The 18,665-nt window shown below is 40.6% G+C and overlaps 1 protein-coding gene across 10 annotated transcripts in view; it reads left to right on the forward strand.

Annotated features, from left to right (window-relative positions):
• The window catches only part of MAST4 (microtubule associated serine/threonine kinase family member 4), a 545,730-nt gene that overhangs the window by 208,925 nt on the left and 318,140 nt on the right, over window positions 1-18,665 (forward strand). For 2 of the 10 annotated variants that reach the window (XM_064596186.1, XM_064596185.1), the window contains exon 1: window positions 15,939-16,367. The exons of 7 other annotated variants lie outside the window; for them this stretch is intronic. In XM_064596186.1, the coding sequence (XP_064452256.1) occupies window positions 16,329-16,367 (39 nt within the window). In that variant the 5' untranslated portion in view covers window positions 15,939-16,328. Of the gene's footprint in view, window positions 1-15,938; window positions 16,368-18,665 lie in introns of those variants that run through there. One more of the 10 variants, XM_064596187.1, reaches the window with a different exon arrangement.

Genomic DNA, 18,665 nt, shown 5'->3' on the forward strand with positions numbered 1-18,665 from the left:
ACTTGAGAAGACAAGAGAGGGAGAAGGGATGGAGCGGGAAGGTTTTTTGCCAAGTCCCCCCTTTAAAAGGCTTTCCTCTGAAATCAGAAATTAGAGGATGCTGCTCTCGTTGTGTAGAACCACTGTGTTTCTGCTCTCTCTGTCCTTCTGAGAGTAACGAATCGCAGGAAAAACCTCACTGGGGGCTTTCCAGGTGATGACTTTCTGCATAGAGGAGGGCCATGCATGCACAGGATCTGGGCAGAGGCCCAGAGAATCTGCCGGGCAGAATGGTTCATGTTGGCTTCTCTCCCCTACCACCAGGACTCTCTGACAGTTGGTCCCTGAGCGCTGGAGAGAGATGTCAGCAATGCTCTGCTGCCTTTCGCCTCTGCTTGGGGGGAATGGTGGGGAGGAGGGCCGGTTCCCAGCCTCGCTGTGGCAAAAAGCCTGCCTATTTGAGATTTAGTAAAGATAGCATATTAACTGGATCGGCACTTTTTTTTTTTTAATGATAACATTTTTTAAAATTATAACATTTTAGGGTGGGAGTGAAAAATAGCAGCTATATTCTTGGTCTCTGGATATGTTTTCAATGTGAGAAATAAGGCAGACTTGTCCAAACACATTGGAAGTTTAACTGAGAAAATGATTCAGGACATGTTAAAAAAAAAAAAAAGGTGTTTGTCCTTCCAGCTCCGTCCACTCTCTCCTGCCACCTTTGTTTGTGTTTATTCAAATAATTTGGATGCCTCTCAGATCTTGGACAAGCCTCAGAGTATTTCTGATGCCTTGATAGAACACACAGTACATTCTGGGTAGGTTAACATCTGTTAATTTATGCATCTTAGAATTCAGTCATGTCAAGAAAGTACTCAATCTGGTCAGCATCTTGATTTAGTCGTGTGATGGGTGCTAGTGTCATGGTTTGTCAGGGAGGTAAATGGACACATGAAAAGGCATAAAAAGACCTATTTCTTTACTGTCAATTGATGAAGGCATTGCACATCCTTAAATAATGCTAACTGTCAGGTTTTTGGACACTTCTAAGAGAGGAGGAAAGATATTAAAAAGATAGCTGTGAATGCAACAGGGACTGACAGAGAACCTGGTGGCTCTAGGAATCAATACCATAATTGTGTTCCTGTGCTATAATTTATCAAAGCACCTTAAAGTATTTTACAGGGGAGTTCAGGAGCGCTCTAATTTTACAAATGAAGCCATTGATGGCTGGCTGTAAACTGCTCCTTAGCCCCAGTCTCGGTCTGTGTTTGTGTTAGGAGACAGAGAACGGCAAACAACAAAATAAAAGACCTGTGAGGGCCAGGTGGATGGTGGTGTCATCTTCTGCATTAGAACGCCGTCCGTACGTATCATGATGATACAGCCGGTGGGTGCTGAGCTGAGTGCAGAGCCACACCAGACCAGGAAGTATGCCAAGAAACGATCGATAGAAGTTGTATTACTGAAAATTAATATTCTGCTGCTGAATTATTCTTATTGATTTAGGGGTTTTAAAAGTGGCCATGGATAATTCTTTGAACAAAAGGATTTGTATTTCTGGAGCAGAACACCAAAACAACAGAGGAAATCCCATCTCTAGCACAAAACCTTGAAGCATGGCTCAGGAAACATAAAACTGGACTTGTGTATCCTCAGGAGGGCTTCTGTCTATTTTGCTTGGAGAGGTGGTTATCTCTCAAAGCCACACGTGGTAAAGTTTCATTTGCTATGGTCACATCTTTACCCTGATATAACCTGTGTTTAATAATTAGTCAGAAGACACATTAACAGCCTAATCTATAAAGAGGAAAACCAGAAATGCTTGAGAGGTCTGAAGCAGGGTCAGACGTTTGAACTAGGGGAGTGTAAGGCTGAGGCTGGAAAGGGGAATTTTCAGAGTTTGGGAAGAGCCGGTTCTGGTTTGCTCCAGACGGCAGCTGTCCTGCATTGCCCTTGGAGCATGGTAATGCTGCTCTGTGGTGGGTGAATGTCAGTGGGTTTAGGGAGCTGCTGCCCTTGACCATGCCTGGCTACCTCCCATACTCCCTTCAGTCCCCTTCTTCCTGGTGTTCTCATTGTCTTCCTAAGTCCCCACCTCTCTTGCAGTGAAGTCTATTATTTATAGCAGCTACAAGGTGAAGCAGCCTCACTGGATCTCAGTTTTCACATCTCTGAAGTGAAGGGTTTGAGAGGATTTCCAGCCCTGAAACGGAGTGATTCTAGGGGTCATCTGAGACTGACCATCCTCATTGAAGCATCTTCTGGAAAATGTTAATGACAACTCTCTGTCATTCTAAGAGTTTTTAAAAAAATCTAATTCCTGATAAAAATACTCTTGGGAAATCTTAATGTATAGTTATTGACCATTTACCACCTTTTTGTGGGGAGCTTTTTACCTAAAGCATTTTCTATTAAGTAAAAAAAAATTTTTTTGTCTGCGTTGTATTTTCACAAATTTTCACAAATACTTATAGCAAAAGAAAGCACAGAAAAATGTTTGTAATTGGTGAATTGAGGTGAAGAGTATAAGTGTATTTATTGAATTCTTTTAAATTTCCTGTAGGATTGAAAAAATTAAAAATCAGGGTAAAAATGGAGGGTAAAAATGGGCAGGTGTCTTTTTCTTTAAGGAAATTGAAACAAATTGCAGGAAGCGATTTATTAAATGACTTTCCCAAGGGCAGTCAAGAGCCAAGTGTCAACCTGGAATGGATTCCAGTTGCTCGGTTGCCATTCTTGTGCTTTTTATTATTTTTCAGCCATATTTCCTCCCTAAAAGAAAAACAGAGGAAGGAGTTTCCTCCACATACTGCTTCTGAACATTGCAGTGTATTTCCGCTTACAAAGGATCCAAATGAGCAAAGCAGGAGATAGGTACCTGCTTTATAAAACTGCTGGTTGCCTGGCATCATGTAGATCTTTCACCCATTGAGAAGAAGTGGGTGGTTCTATTTCTGAAATTAGAATTTTCATTTCTGACAGCTTGAACCAGAAAGAGGAGTCCATGGCAAACAGTAGTTAGTAGTGAAGGGAGGAGTGGTAGATACAAATCTCATAGGCACAGTGCACTCTTCCATTGCTGCCAAAATGGAATGTTCCCTTGGAAGGGCATTGGGAACAGGAGAGGTCTAGAAGGTCTTTAATTCTCTCGGAAATTTAGGAGAGCAATGTTGACCACTTCGTGGACTCTGCCTGATCCCAGGCCTCTGTGGGTTAAGAGGAGAGATGGGTTTCCAGGGGCAGCTTTACATGAACAGACAGTGGTACTTGCCTGTAACTTTCCCCATCTCCTCTCTCTCTCTCCTTCTGGAACCTCAGAGAAGGAGGGTCTCCATATATTTTTCGGAGTTTTAGGATATTACCTAGCCTAGTAACAAACTACTGAAATCAAAGTAACGGTTTATGATGAATTCACACCTCACTGATGTTACAACATATGTAAATAGCTGAGAATCTGTTACTCTTTGTAGTCAGTGTGGAGTGAGCTCCTTATAGGTCATCAGCTTGTTGGAGGGGCGATCACTTTCACTCAGGTCTCAAGCAGGCATCGTCCTTGCTTGTTTGGACAATGACCTTGAGTGCTTTCATGACCCTTGGTTGCCTCCCTTGTGCTTCATCAAGCATGGTGAGCAGCCATAGATATGTAGAAGAGGCCAGCCCTCCCCTAAGTATCATTTACAACATTACCACCTAGAGTACCGTTGATGGGGCAAACTCTGTTTCTCCTTAGATTACCCTCCTCTCAAAATAGTTTCTCTGATCTTCATCTCCATTAACAGAGAGAATCTAGGGTTTTAAAAGCTCAAAGAAAGGGGTGAAGTGCACTGATGTAAATGGTATTTTGTCCAGTAGGTGGCGCATCAGCAAATCTCATTTGCAACTGATGGAAGTAAATAGGCTGAGGACTTTTAAAAGATACATCCATAATGCATGTAAGGGAAAGGTATACTGTACATACAAGGTGGGTCACTAAATCAAGTGGAAAAAAACAATTGGATGATTTAAAACTTATCTTCTAATTGTTAGGAAACTGTCAAGAAGAACATTTTAAAAGCTAATATCTGATTGAAATTAAAATGCTTTATCATGTCACATGGAGATTTTTTTCCACAACACTTGGGCTGCAGATCACTGCTGCAAGTTAGAGAATATGTAATCTTGACAGTATTTTGAGTTTTAGAGAATAATATATGGTAGATGTTTTGGTATCTTCGATGTATATATATATAGAGAGAGAGTGTGTGTGTTCTGAAAATGTTGAAAACTTCAATAGCTAGGGCAATGTCTTCAAGTAACTTTAAAAAAAGACATTTTAGTGCAACATGGTGCATGTAACTTCTTGAAGAAATAGACATTATGCTACTGGAATACATTATTAGAAACTCCACTGCATGTGCAATTGAACACCACAGCTAAATGAGTAACTCCGTGCTAAAAGTCTATTAGTTACGGTTTTTATACTCAGAGATGGTTAAAGAGGCTTCTTCAGAAGCATGTAAAGGAAGTGACATTCTCACTTCTTAAATGCAAGTATCCCCTCTAAAAACTGAGTAGCAAAATTGGTGACGTGTTTCTAAAACCTGTATTTCAGAAGACAAGTAAGGATTGAGAGAAAATTCTGCTTTCCTGTACAGTATTCGGATTTTATTATATATTTTCCCTAAAGAAATCTGTATTTTTACTGATGGCTTAGAGTAAGGAATCTCTGTGTACTGTTTTTATAAAACGGAATCAGATTTGGTCTTACAATATTTTCAGTAGGTAAAATATTCAGGATATATATTGGCTATTGTATCTAATTTTCTTTAGTGGACAGTTAGAGAATACAATGAATGAGCTTTTCACAGATGTCCTTTCTCCTGTCTCAGAAGAGAGCGGTGACAGGCATTCAGAGTTGTCAGGTGACCTATGAAATCTTCACCAGAGAAACCTCAAAAGGAAAAGCTGAAGGATCCTGTTTGCTTTTAATAATTGAGTCATGTAATGTGTTTCGTAAGGCGAAGACCAATAGGACTTATCCAATTCACTGAATTTCAATTTTAGAGGAAGATTGTGCAAAATGTGCCTTGTCTTTCCATGAAAATGCTAGTCTTTGGTGAAAAGAGATTAAAGTCCTATTCTTTTATAGCCACAAGAATTAATCCTTCTTTCCCTTACTGTTTTCCATCACTGTCTCCCCTGGTCCCTTTCTCAAGTTTGATAATCAAGCATGGGGAGGATGACAGGAATTCTGTAGTAAGAAGGTTCCTACTACTGCGGGGCTTAGTACTCCTGTGCCCTTTCGACCAGGGGTTGTCAAACTTTTGCACAGTTGAATCATCTGGGGAGCTTCAGAAAGTACTGATGCCTGGGGCCCACCCTGGGGGGTTGTGATTTAGTAGATTGGGTGGGGCCTTAAATTTTGCAATTTATAAAATATGATGCAGGGGCGCCTGGTTGGCTCAGTCAGTTCAACTTTCGGCTCAGGTCATGATCTCAGAGTTGTGAGCCTGAGCCCTGTGTGAGGCTCCCTGCTCAGCGCCGAGTCCTCTTGAGGTTCTTTCCCTCTCCCTCTGCCCCACCCCTGTTCTCTCATTCTCTCAAATAAATAAATAAATAAAGTCCTTTAAAAAAAAAATCTTCCAGTGATTCTAATAAGAGGATAAATTTGGAAACCTCCCTTATTCTCCACCTACCCTTTGAGTTCATCCTTCCTTGGTACTTATGTCTTGGGACCCCTGACTGCATTCTGGTGGGACTGAGTCTTTCCTCCCTGTGTTCTCAGCATTCATCACAATGCCTGGCTCATAGTAGATGTTTAGCAATTGGCTTTTGAATCAAGGGGATAAAAAAATGTGTATAGTAATACAAGATGTAAACAAATTGATTCACACACTTCTGACTCAGGGCACTTTTATTGCCCAGGTAGATATTTCTCCTTTACTGGAAGAGCACAGATTTCCTAATTTCCTTTCTTTGCTTAAAGCAATGATAAGTATATAAAATTAAAGAGGAATATGTTCTGTTGTGTGGTATTAGCTAGAGTCACAAAGGCCAACTTTAGATAAGAGGACAAAGAAAGGCTAAGCCTGTATTCAATAAAGCTCAAGGAAATGAGTGTCAAGAGTTGTCAATTTCTAATGGAATAATTCCCGATGGTCTTACTTACAGAATATTAATTTATCTAATTGATGGTAATCTGGTCAATTTATTGTAGTATTAAAAATGCAAATTATTTACCACACCAAAATATTCACTGATGTTCCTGAGACTTTTTAAATTTTATTTTATTAGGTGATAATGGGAGGCATAATTGTTAATGTTTGATTCTGGCAAAATACAATTAGTTTCTGTGAAACACATTGTGCATTAATGATATCATTAAGATTAATGAATATAAATGAATGAGCGGAGGATTTCAAACAGAACATAGTGACTTTTTAACAGTCTGTAAAACTTGAGATAGGTTTCCTTGATTTTTAAGGATAATGTGCTAGAACTGCATTCTTATATAGACTATAGAGAAACTAAGTCTAAGAAATCAGCTATCAGCAAGATCAAAGTTTTTAAACATTTATTATTTTTTTGAGAATATTAATTTTTGTTAAAGCCATTCCTTGGTCTTACTTGAAGAACTACTTTAAAGACAGCTTTTAATAGCAATTTCGGGGTTCCTTTATGTATAAAAGTGATGAATATTTTGGTGGTTAAAAAACAATAAGGGTAGTGTACACTGTTCATTAAAATTAGATAGGGGGCACCTGGGTGGCTCAGTCGTTAAGCATCTGCCTTCGGCTCAGGTCATGATCCCAGGGTCTTGGGATTGAGCCCCGCATTGGGCTCCCTGCTCTGCAGGAAGCCTGCTTCTCCCTCTCCCACTCTCCCTGCTTGTGTTCCCCCTCTCACTATGTCTCTCTCTGTCAAATAAATAAAATAAAAAAAAATCTAAAATTAGATAGGAGTTCGGGCGCCTGAGTGGCTCAGTTGTTAAGGGTCTGCCTTCGGCTCAGGTCATGATCCCAGGGTCCTGGGATGGAGCCTCACACTGGGCTCCCTGCTCAGCAGGGAGCCTGCTTCTCCCTCTCCCTCTGTCTGCTGCTCTGCCTACTTGTGCTCTCTCTTTCTCTCTCTCTGTCAAATAAATAAAATCTTTAAAAAAATTAGGGCTTTATGGTGGTCTTGTATACTACAGATGTTCTATAATAGAAATCTGTTATATTTATAATTTTGAAATATTAAGAAAGCTAGACAAGTGTTTATTTTCTTGAGCTAAGAGAAGGAGAAAGGAGAACAGGCTGCTCTTCACAGTCTTTGATAGAGTCATGGACTCAATGTGTGACATAATCCCAAGAATCCCATGGTATTTTGAATATTAATGCATGACTATATGTTCTTGGAATGTAGAGGGACCCTTAACCACTAAAAAACAAAAACAAAAAACAGAGTTTATCTATGACTTGTGCAGTTGAAATTTAAACACTGTTTTCAACTTAGTTTTGCTGAACTAGATAGACATTACTGTTGGATCAGCGGGCAGTGCTTCATGTGACAGCTCCCTAAAGTATATATCCTTGGCCTGACCTTCATTTAGTGCTTCTGTTTTTCCCTCTGTATGCACATCACTGTGTGGGTACACCCACATGAGTGTTTGTTGGTGCATCTATTTGAAGGTTTGGCGGGGGAGCCCTTGCCCTTGAATTCCTGTTAAAGCGCCGGTGGGATGGACAGTGAAGGCAGATGAGGAAAGGGGGAGGTATTTTGGAACGTGGCTGCTGTCTGGGCCCTGGTACCTGACCCAGAAGCCTGAATTCTTTTGTTTGCTCTTGTTTTTTTTTTAAACTGTTTTCATGACCTTGGGCTCTTCTTTTAACCTCATTGCCTTACTTTACTTGGTAAATTGGACCAGTCTCTTGCTTTGCTACTTTACAAGAAACCGATGAGGATTAATGAGCTAGACTCTGGAGCACCTTTTGTGTTTCTCTGAAGAGCACGTTTAGGGGAAGCTAGAAGACAGAGTTCACACCGTAGAGAAGCAATGTTCTATCACGTTGCCGTGTTTCATGGTTGAGTCCCAAGGAGTCCTGCTTGCCATTATCCTAAAAGGAGTGCTAGCAGCAGCCTCATTTCTGTTCACTTCTGAATTAAATGACACGTGAGTGCAGGGTGATGGAAAGAAAGGCCAACTATATGTGGGGATCAGTGGAGTCACAAACAGGTTTCAAGGGCAGTGTCTGACTTAGGTATGCTTGCCTGAAACAGGCCGACTTGTTTTTTAAAACCCCTTTTGTATGTATCTCTTAGACTTATTTAGCTCCTCAGTATTTGTGGAAGAGTCACCAAAAGTGCTTGGCTCTGTGTGCATAATGCCAACAAGATCTAAAAGAGGTTCCCAGGCCAAAATCTCGGAATTAATGTACGCTGGTGTCTCAAGGTAGGGTGAGGTTCTAGACATGATTGTAGGGCTTAAAACAATTAGCTTGCACGTGGCTCTTCGCATCTGTATTGTAAGCATGTCAGTATAAACATCCGTAGAAAGAGTGCTTGACTACCTCATGTATCCAGTCCCACCCTAATTTTATTTAGCATGCTGTCTTTGGACAATCAGATTTTCAATTCCAAGGTGACTGGCTTGGTTTCTCTCCTTAGAAGATTTTTCAGATTTTTCCCCCTGCCTGCGCTTACCTTTTTTTAGGACGTTTAGCGAGGTAGCAATACATTTAACCTAGAACTCAGCTTCCTGTCAGTGTGAGATTTTTTAAAAGTTTAATACATGTGTATTCTGAAAGTGCTGTTGTAATCTCTGATTCAGCGAGTGTAGTTGGAATATAGACGATACAGTTCAAAATTCTGAAAAAATTATCCTCATCTTTTATCTCTGGGCGTACGTCATCACTTTAGGAATAATTTTAGGACTGTCTCTTTTTTTCAGATGCTCATAAAATACTTGGTTGATACCAGGAGTGTTACCACTTCTGTATATACATATTGACTTACTCGTTTCTAAAGCTCCTGCTGTTGATAGGCATCCTGTAGCGGTGGGACTGCCAATGTCACTTCACTCATCTACTCTGATCTTGATAGATCTACTCATGTGAAATACAGGAGTTTGCTAACAACTAGTTCACGATTCCAGTGTTAGCTGTGTATCATTTAGAGATGAAGGGACATAATTGAAAAAAATATATTGGAACTATTTCCAATTGTCAGATCTTCATAAATGCTCTCGTATGAAAAAAATGAAGTTGTATTACCCAGTTTTATTAGAAATGCTATATTTTGTTGGGTCCGTGTGTTCGCAAACTAGAGAATATTTTCCCTGCCGTGATTGATGTTAGGGCATTTATGGGGATAGTCTGCTATATTTCATATGTATATGAGGATGTCATTGTTAAAATGTTCAAAAGAAAATTATGTATGTGATTTATATTTTATTATTTCCTCCTAGGATGTAATTTTTTCCATACCATGATTCCTGTCATATTGTCAGTAGTGATTTGATGGGTAATATGCCAGAAATAATTAGATAAAAAAAAGGTGATGCAAACGTCAAGACAATATAGGTTTCTTGTGAAAAGCGTGAAGCGAAATCATGCATGTTACATTGTAGAAATCACCAGTCGCATACATTTAAAGAGTCTTCAGGATTACAGGCGGGATGGAAAATGGAGCTAAACACAGGAAGCGTGGGATGCAGCATATTTCATAGGCATATGCTTGCTACTGACCCCCACCTGCAATCTCTGCTAAATGAAACGTGTTTTAGAAAATGCTACTCCTTGGGCAAATTCAGACTGTGGTATATTGTCAGTGGGAAGGTGTTAGATCCCGCCCTTTTCCTTTGAGTAGGAAAAATTCCATCTTTCTCTGGAAGGCAGGCAGCCTGTCCTTTGTTTTAGTCCTCTTCCTGTCAGGTTTGAACATTTTTCTTTGGGGAGAAAAAGACATACAGTACGAACTATTTCTTTACCTTTGTTGACCTTAGAGATTAGAACGTTACTTTAAAATCTCAAGTGACTATTTTAAAACACAGGACAAGGTAATTGATGGTTTCAGTGTTGCCTCCTGAGTATAAGATCTCCTGGGACTTTAAACAGAACGGAACCTGTCTCCAAGTGTCTTTTTACTTTTGAGCATTGATGACACTGGTTCACTTGTATGTTACTTTAATGAATAACAGATACTTCTAAAGATTAGACAGGAATAACTTTGACAGTAATATTGTCATATTACAGTATTAATATTAGGCAGGAATGAAGATGAATGTCAACTAGAGCCAAGTACGTAACCTGTCTTCAGAGTCAGCATGCAGACCGTGGTATGTGTTTCGGCCCCACACTTCAGCCCACCCCTGGTGTCAGCATGCTCACTACTTTGTGACTTGGGAGGATGGGGATGAGAAACAACTACTGGGAAGCTGAGCCCTGTCTTCTGCCTCTCCCGTGTTCCTGGGCAGGCGAAGGAGCCTTGCAGTCAGAAAGTGGCTGAGTGGTATGTGATGCAGATACTCTGCAGGCTGATGGCCTGCAAGATCATGGAAGAGGAAGGAGAGTGTGGAGACATGGCTCTGGGGCCAGGAGGGAGGGACCAGGTGCCCAGAGTGGACTGCTCTCCCCCGAAGGGCAGTGGGATCAGTTTCCCAGTTTCCCAGCAAATGGCCTCCTCCTCTTCCCCAGCTTCCTGGTGAAGTCCATAGTCATAGCTCCATTTTCTGTCATAGAAACTGAAGCTCAGGGAAGTTGAGGGACTTGCCCCAAGTTACCGGGTTCCCATTTGGCATAGCCTGGACAGGGACGGCTCTCTGTGCCAGGGGCTTTCTCCTAGGGATGCTGGAGAGTCATGATTCCTGAAAATGAAGGGAGAAGTCTCAGCGCTGTTGAGAACAGGGTGAGCAGCCTTTGTGCCCTGAGTCATTTCACCTGAAAGGCAAGAGCCATTTAAGGAGTGCCTTCAGTGGTAAATTCCAGAGAAGATGAGACCAGGAAACAAGGAGCCGCCAAAAAGCCCCACAGGTGAATGCGGATGTGTAGCATGTCTGGCACCACCACTGAAAAGGGTGCCTTTGGTTTTGTGGAATTTACATGTTGATAAAAAAATGACACTTTATTTGGAATCAGATCGTTTTGGAGTAGCCAGAAAGGTGAAGTTGACACTCAGAGGGAGTCCCTGAAGGCCCGGAGACAGCTAAGAAGAAAGTAGAGGCCATACTCCATCACTTGTCTCTGGCTGCCTTCTGCCTCCTCCTGTGTTCCCCCCCGGGGGGCGGTGGGGAGGAGGAGGTCCCTAGCTTCTGTCCTGAAGCCGTGTCTTTTGGAGACACGTGGCCCGTAGAATCTGGAATTCCTTATGTTCTCTCTGGTGTGTTTTGACCACTGACAACTTAGAATGTGGTGATTTTTTCTTGGGAGCTAAAAATACCTGACACCTTTCGTGTGTTCCTTTCATCTGGAAAGCACTTTTTCCTCCTTGGTTTAAGCCCTAACAGGCAATAGGGTGGTTAGCAACCAAAATTGGAGAGTCAGCCGGAAAGAGTTGGTTCTCAGTCTGCCTTTCCTTGACTGTGTGACCTTAGGAAGTTGCTTGACTTCTCTGAGGGTCAGTTTCCTTCTCTGTAAAATGGGGATTAAATCTAACTCATAGAGTTAGTATGACGATTAAATGAGATAAACTTTATAAAGTACTTAGAACAGGGATTGGCACATCGTGTGTGGTCAATAAATGTTGGCTATTATTATTTAGAAGTAAAACATGGAGGAAAATAAAGTGCAAAAATTGAGGAGTTTAAATGTAAATACGGAAATGTATTTTTGAACAAATCTCACGGCTACCTTGGTCATTGGCATCCGAGGTTCTCTTTACCACTTACATTGCAGTATGATTATATTCCCAATAGTGGATACTTACATGCATTCTCTGGAATGGTCTGTTTCTCCTTTGTAAGTTTTTATGATCTTTATTTTAACTTTTCTTAAATACAACGCATTCATTGGCCATTGCCATTGAGCTTATGAGTGGAAAAAGTAATCAAATGGTGAATGGAAGATTTGTCCACTTGGCCACATAGACTTACCTGGTCATTGAACATAAATAAAAGACATGTGAATCCTTGGTCTGTTGTTTGAGAGTAACAGACAGGATCTAGTAGTGAATGCATTTTGTGGCTGTTTGTCTATGTTGCTCGAGCTGAAGTAGTGATCGCTGCCACACATGTATAAGGATACACTATGGGGCGGTCCCACCACGGATTGTGGTAATGGTCTAGAGATCACATTCAGAGCATACTGACAACTCTTACTGAGGGGATGAGGGCCTGGGTAACAGTGGCGTTCTTCTGACTCTCCTCCCTGTGGTAGGGAGAAACCTCCTCTCTGCCAGGAAACCATTCTCACAATCCCCTCTGATCTGGGCTCCCTTGGCTTGTGGGTGGGTGGTCCAGCAGCCAAGGCTGAGAGCTGCTGGTAGGGAGTGGATTAGTTTGGTGGTGTGCAGTGGGCAAGGTTAAGTCTGGAAACTTACCCCATCTTTGGTTTTTTAAAAAAAACTCACAGTGTTCCTCACGGCAGTTCCTCAGTGAGCATTCAGTTGGTGAAGAGTGGGTGTATAATCAGAATGAGTGTTTACTTTAGGGTAACCAGTGTGGAACTAGTGAAGAGAGGTAACTTCTTTTTAATTTTGTGAAAAGTACCTGACCAGGTAAATCAGATGGCAAACCTCTATCCTTATACCAAACATTACTGCGGACAGTAATTACAAAATGTCAGTCCACCCCTTTGTTGAAAATGTGTGTAACCACATGCTTCCTCCACCCCGCCCCCAACCCCATTTTTCTCAGGATTTAGAATGTTTTTGTTTCTGTGAGTCATTTTTTGTAATAATGATTAAAATTTAAATTTTACCCATATTATAGTGTCCATAGATTGAGTGTTCTTTGAAGTAAATTACACCTGTGATAGAGTATGCATGGGGTGTATCCATACAGATACTTCTTTTTTTTTTTTTAAGGTTTTTATGTATTTGAGGGAGAGAGAGAGCGAGAGAGCAAAAGAGAGAGCACAAGTGGGGGGGGGGCAGAGGGAGAGGGAGAAGCAGACTCCCTGCTGAGCAGGTAGCCCGATGTGGGACTCAATTCCAGGACCTTGGGATCCTGACCTGAGGTGAAGGCAGATGTTTAACCAACTGAACCACCCAGGCGCCCCTCCATACAGATACTTCTTTAAAAAATCAAGTACCATGAAGCCCCTGGCTTTAGATAACAATTGATGAGAAAGCCTAAGAAATTTTATTTGAATACACATATAACAGCATTAAACATTGAGGTTGGTATTTTTTGAATTGACTCACGATATTGTGAACATATTCCATGAAGGCATAAAATCGCAGGAAAAATGAGTTTATTAATGGAAATTAAGCTAGATCCTAATTATTACCTGTGAATAAGTGTCATCATTTGAAGTTTTTATTGCATTTTAACACATGGCTTGTCTTGATGAGAAAATATGTAGCAAAGGGTAAATGTAGCAATTTTCCTTTTACTATTCCCTCTGCTAAGTCATTATTGCTTGATGTTATTTTTCAGCAGCCTTTCATTTTTGTCCCAAATGTTTTTGCCTCTGGCTGGTTTTATTTCTTTAAAATGTATGTATCACTTCTCAAAGTGATACATTTTGACAGGTAATCGATATTTTTTCATACTAGATTTGATGCTGCAATGGTCATAATCTTCATCTTAGACTTAGTTAATGGTTGAATACTAAACTAGATTTTTATCTCAAAATAGTCTTTTGTTAAGAAACATATTTGCCCACCCCCCCCAACCAAATTCCTTTTTATCACTCCCACCCACCAGGCATCTCTGGCTGCCACAGTGCTTGGGATGCACAGAGTCCACTTATCTGGGATACACATCTTTTTGACTTTTTGACAGTGTGTCCTCAAAATGTCTTGAGATAGCATTTCCAACTAGCTTACCTAATTGGTCACAGAAAAGGTGCTTCTGGACTCTACCTTTTTTTTTTTTCTTCCTCCTGGCAACCTGTGATCTTTATTTCAGGGGGAAAAATCTTTTCCCTTCCTTCTCTGTATTGAAAACTTGGTACCCTCCACTAGACCCCACTTTTTCTAGACTGACCAGCACAATGAGGATCCCAGTATTCAGAGCACAAGCATGTGTCATGACACCGAGCTTGGCTTTTGCTTTGGAAGTTCAGCTTCTTAGGTCATGATTTTTTTTTTTTTCTTTGCCTAAAACCAACTAGGGCTTCCTTATGCCTCTGTGTACAGATGACAGTGATAGTCTAAGCTGGTAAATATATTCTCACCTCCTGCCAAGGCACTTAGTCTAAGATGGCCCTTCAAATTTCAGGCAACTGTTCATGCTCCTCTCTCAGGAAGGTGACTTGAGGGAGAAAGGTCAACAACTGTCATACCTTTTGTTTTCATTGAAGGAAAAGGTCTCCCTTTTGTGGGAAAAGATGAAAGTACAGGTGGGCCTGTCAAGAATGGGGATCTCTTTCCACCAGCTTTGCAGATCCCGCACAGATAGCAAGCCGACCTTACTGTCCCGGCTCTGAGACTTTTTTTTAGGTTGTTTTCTTTTTGTTTTTGTTTTTGTTCTGTCCTTCCATGTAAACAAACATGTACAGTTTCTTCTTTTTTTTTTTTAACATACAGTTTTTAAAAATCTTTTTGAAGACAGTTGTTTGGAATTCGTTGGTCCCTTTTGGCTTGCACAGTGATCACTTAGGTGCTGTTTCTTTGCTTCTTGAGACTGTACTACTTTTGCACGTGTGAGAGAGAACTAGCTTCCTTCCTTAAGTGGTATCAACTGAGCACACCTAAGTGGAAGAACACCCCGATACCCGTCTCTGCTGATAGCTCTGCTAGTGCTACTATTTCTTGACAAGGTTTCTCTTTGTATGTGTGGAGATGTATGCAGACTGTTCGGGAACATAAAAGGCAATCAATTTTCCTCAGTGGTTAGATTCATAAATCCCCAAGCTATTTTTAATGACATAATCTAATCAATTGATAGCACTCCTAATAGTGGGTTGACAATCAGAAAGAGAAAGCTAGTGTAATAGCAGGTGGATGGGTAAGGAACCTCTAGACACTTTCTTCCCCACCCCCTGCATTGAGAAATCAGATATCTGGATTAGGTAAAACCCAGGAAATGTAGATTTTTAAGAAAATATTATGCCTGTAGATTTTTAAGAAAATATTATGCCTGTCTTACTTTCTTGCAAGAAAGAGACTGTCTAATGGATAGAGTGAAGGAGAATGTGGTTTTCAGACAAGTTGCAGAGTCCTAGACTGCCTCCTCAGAACCAAACTGTAATCTCAATTTAAATATCTCTAGGATAGAAATCAAGGGGGAATAATTTATTATAAATTGGTAGTATTGTATGTTGTTACTCCTGTGCCAGGCCAGTAATGAAAACTTAATATTCATCTCCTGGTTGCTTCGAATTGAAATAAGATGAGGATGAGCAGCGTAAACAAGCTGAAACAGACTGTGAAATTGCACATGATGGGAATCTTTCTTTTAGCTGCTTATAGACTGTAAATAGGTTAATCTTCCAACCAGTGATGGCTCTTACGATCTCTTCTGCCTTTTTACATTTTGATCAGGTCTCAACAAAATGAAGTTACAATCAGGAGGGACGTTAATATCTAAAATGTTTCTGTCTTAGGGCCAGGAAACTACTGGCCAGGTATTTATGTGAGTGAGTTGGCTTTCACACTGGGAGGTGGAAAGTGTTCTGGCAAGGCTGGAAGAGCAGCCACCCAGAGCCCTCTGTTTGCAGGGTTTCGGGCCGCGTGCGTGTTCTGCTACATTTTTTTCTTTGATGCTATCAGGAAAGATCAGGAAAGATGAGCAGCAGGCCTGGTGGTGCTGCTCGGCTGACCAGCTGTGCCCTACTTTTTCCCCGTCCCAATCATTGGCGGCCTTCCTCAGAGGTGTCTGTCACCACTGATTTACTTAGCCACTTCGACCTTATAGTTGCTTCAGAAGGGGCTTGACCCAGAGCTCCTGCCGAAAGCCATTTACTGGTCGTCTGGAATGCCTTTGAAGGAGAAGGAAGAACAGGGACCCCACGATTTCCTGCCTAATAGCAAGAGCCTCCCCCGCCTGGCTAAATGCATTAGGTACCTGAGCCCACTTGCTGCCCTCTCGCACCGAACTGCAAGCCTCCGTGCTCTCCGAAGTTGCTGGAGTGCATAACTAAGCGGCACCAGCTGACTCCGGGCTCCAATCAGCTAGAGCGTGATGTAAGTGTTCAGCAGCTGCCGGGCTCTGAATTAGCGTGCTGAAGTAGAGGTAGTACAGCATGGCTAGACTGTTGTGAGGCTCAGAGAAAGCGGAGGGGGAGATGGATGAGTCCAGCATTCTAAGACGAAGAGGGCTCCAGGTAGGAGATCCTTCCGTTCTTGAAATGTAGCATCCTCAGTGGTCTGCCGTTGAGGATTTCAAAGTTCCCTTTTCCTTCCTTTACTGGGCACGGATAACGTGCACGGTTCTTCGTATCCACTTGGCAAAGGGATACGCTAAGTCTCTAGTTACAGGGTTCAGTGACACATCACAGGGTTCAATGAGAAAGGCTCTTTTGTCAGAGACAATAGATAGGACTTTTAGTTTGATACTTTGTGGATGGTTTTTCTGCTTGTTGCTGAAGAATAGTTAAATTGTGGCTGGTGGTGACAGCTGATGAGCCAATCTGGCATTCTGTCAAGTGTCTGGGAAGTCTGTCGAGGGTGGCAACTCCGTTCAGTTCTGGGAACACAGGACTCAGTTTTGTGTCAGGATCAACCCCCGAGTGGCAGGAGCCTCTGTCTGATGGCCTTGCAGATGTGTGCAGCTGCTGAGAGTTTTCTTCTGTCAGGGAGATGAAAGTTTCTGCTGGCAGCTCAATCACAGTCGACTGTAATTTGTTTATGTTGAGATGAGGAAAGATCCCCATCTTACTGCCTTGATTTTTGTGCCCAAGGTTCTCTAATTAAATTACTCCAACTTTAGTGTACAAATGTATTCCAAGTTAGAACTTGGCAAATCAGACAGCTTGAAAAAAAACATCTGCTTAGCGATTTGTAAGTTTAAGGAAGCCAAAACATAAGTATGTTCAAAATTAGTATGCTTAACTCTTTGATAACTCTTTTTCCTGCGAATAAGTGATATTTTTTTCTGAAAGAACCTAATGAGTAGCCATTGTTAAACCCTCATTCATTATTTTTGGGGGAAAAAAATGTCACATGCATGCTTGACAGTACAGAATAGATAGCACATTTAGAAATGCTTCCAGATAGCCCTTAATGGCTTTGACTTACAGCTGGTCTAGTTCTGCTTTTTTTTTTTTTTGTTCTAAGTGTCTGTTACTAATACTGTTATTATTCATATTATAATATTGTGGGTAAATTAAAGGATTATTTGCAGGTAAACCAAAGAGGGATTTAAGAAATTGGGGTTAAATGTCATGTATTGTTCCCAACCTAAGTAAATAGACTGCCTCTTTAATGATTTTCACTGTGGTCATTGTTTTGAATGTACAGTGCAGTTAGTCACTGCTGTGGATTTCCTTTTCTTTGTTTTCATCACATCTATAAAGTTCTGGTAATGCACAGCTGTCTGTGCGGCTCCATGTCCTCTTCGGGGTCAATGGTTAAATATGGAAAGTCTCTTTGTTAAAAAAGATGATAAACTATTAAGCTCCCTCATGGTTCAGCTTATTAATAAGTGACAGTTCAGCTAAGTTTTCTCTTTCCTTTAATGCATTTTAGATAATGGTGTAATGTATGTTGGATAAGAAACTCCTTTTTGTGGTTTATTTCTGTAGTATATATTCTCAGCACTTCAAAGGATATAGTTGAAACACATGGTGCTTTTGAGGGGTATAGATCTCACAGAACTTTTGATTTTAGAAATAAATAATGATTGTGGTTATTTAAAATACTGGAGTTACTTTCTATCTAAAAGATTTGCAACAAAACAAAGGAAACACAATTCATTGATACAATACTTAGAGTGCTAGATCGTTGTCATACTTAACATACTTTTACTACACCTGCCATAATTGACTACACCATGGATAAAGAATGCCTGATTTCTTTTATGAATGAGATAGAAGTCTTCATTCTGTGAGAAGTAACAATATAAAAGTGTTTCAGAGTTCTGCCACCTCATGGCTAAAACCTAACTTTGGCTCAAACAAAGCTTATTTTTCTTTTACTCCCATTATATCTAGTATTTTTTTAAAAGACACCTCTTACATAGAGTAGTTTATTTTTTTTAAAGAAACTGCTGTATAAGGAAACTATTTATAAAATATAAAATTTAAGTATTTGTATTACAAAAGATGTCACTGTGGAGTTCATGAGAATAACGCCACCTAGTGAATTTAAGAATTAAGTTAATTTTCAAATATACACTATTTGAAACATTTCAACATGTCAATGAGATATATCTGCAGTAGTGAAGTGAGGCTGAAACCTACACATTTTGTATTTATGATTCTGACCCTGTGTTTGCGAGGTAATCTTGAGCAAGTCCTATACCCTCAGTGTCTGTTTATTTTTCCGTAAAATATTTCAGCACAAGACCTTTGAGTGTACTAAGTAGGAGATAGGTATAAATGAGGTTTAAAAAGTTAATGGCTATATAACAAATACACTAGCATATGGTAGAAACTCAATAAATATTATGTTGTTGAAAAGCA

Source organism: Mirounga angustirostris, unplaced genomic scaffold, assembly GCF_029215605.1.
Source record: "Mirounga angustirostris isolate CCGP_5_RB_7025 unplaced genomic scaffold, mMirAng1.0.hap1 SCAF_7, whole genome shotgun sequence".
In the NCBI taxonomy this organism is placed as follows: domain Eukaryota; kingdom Metazoa; phylum Chordata; class Mammalia; order Carnivora; family Phocidae; genus Mirounga; species Mirounga angustirostris.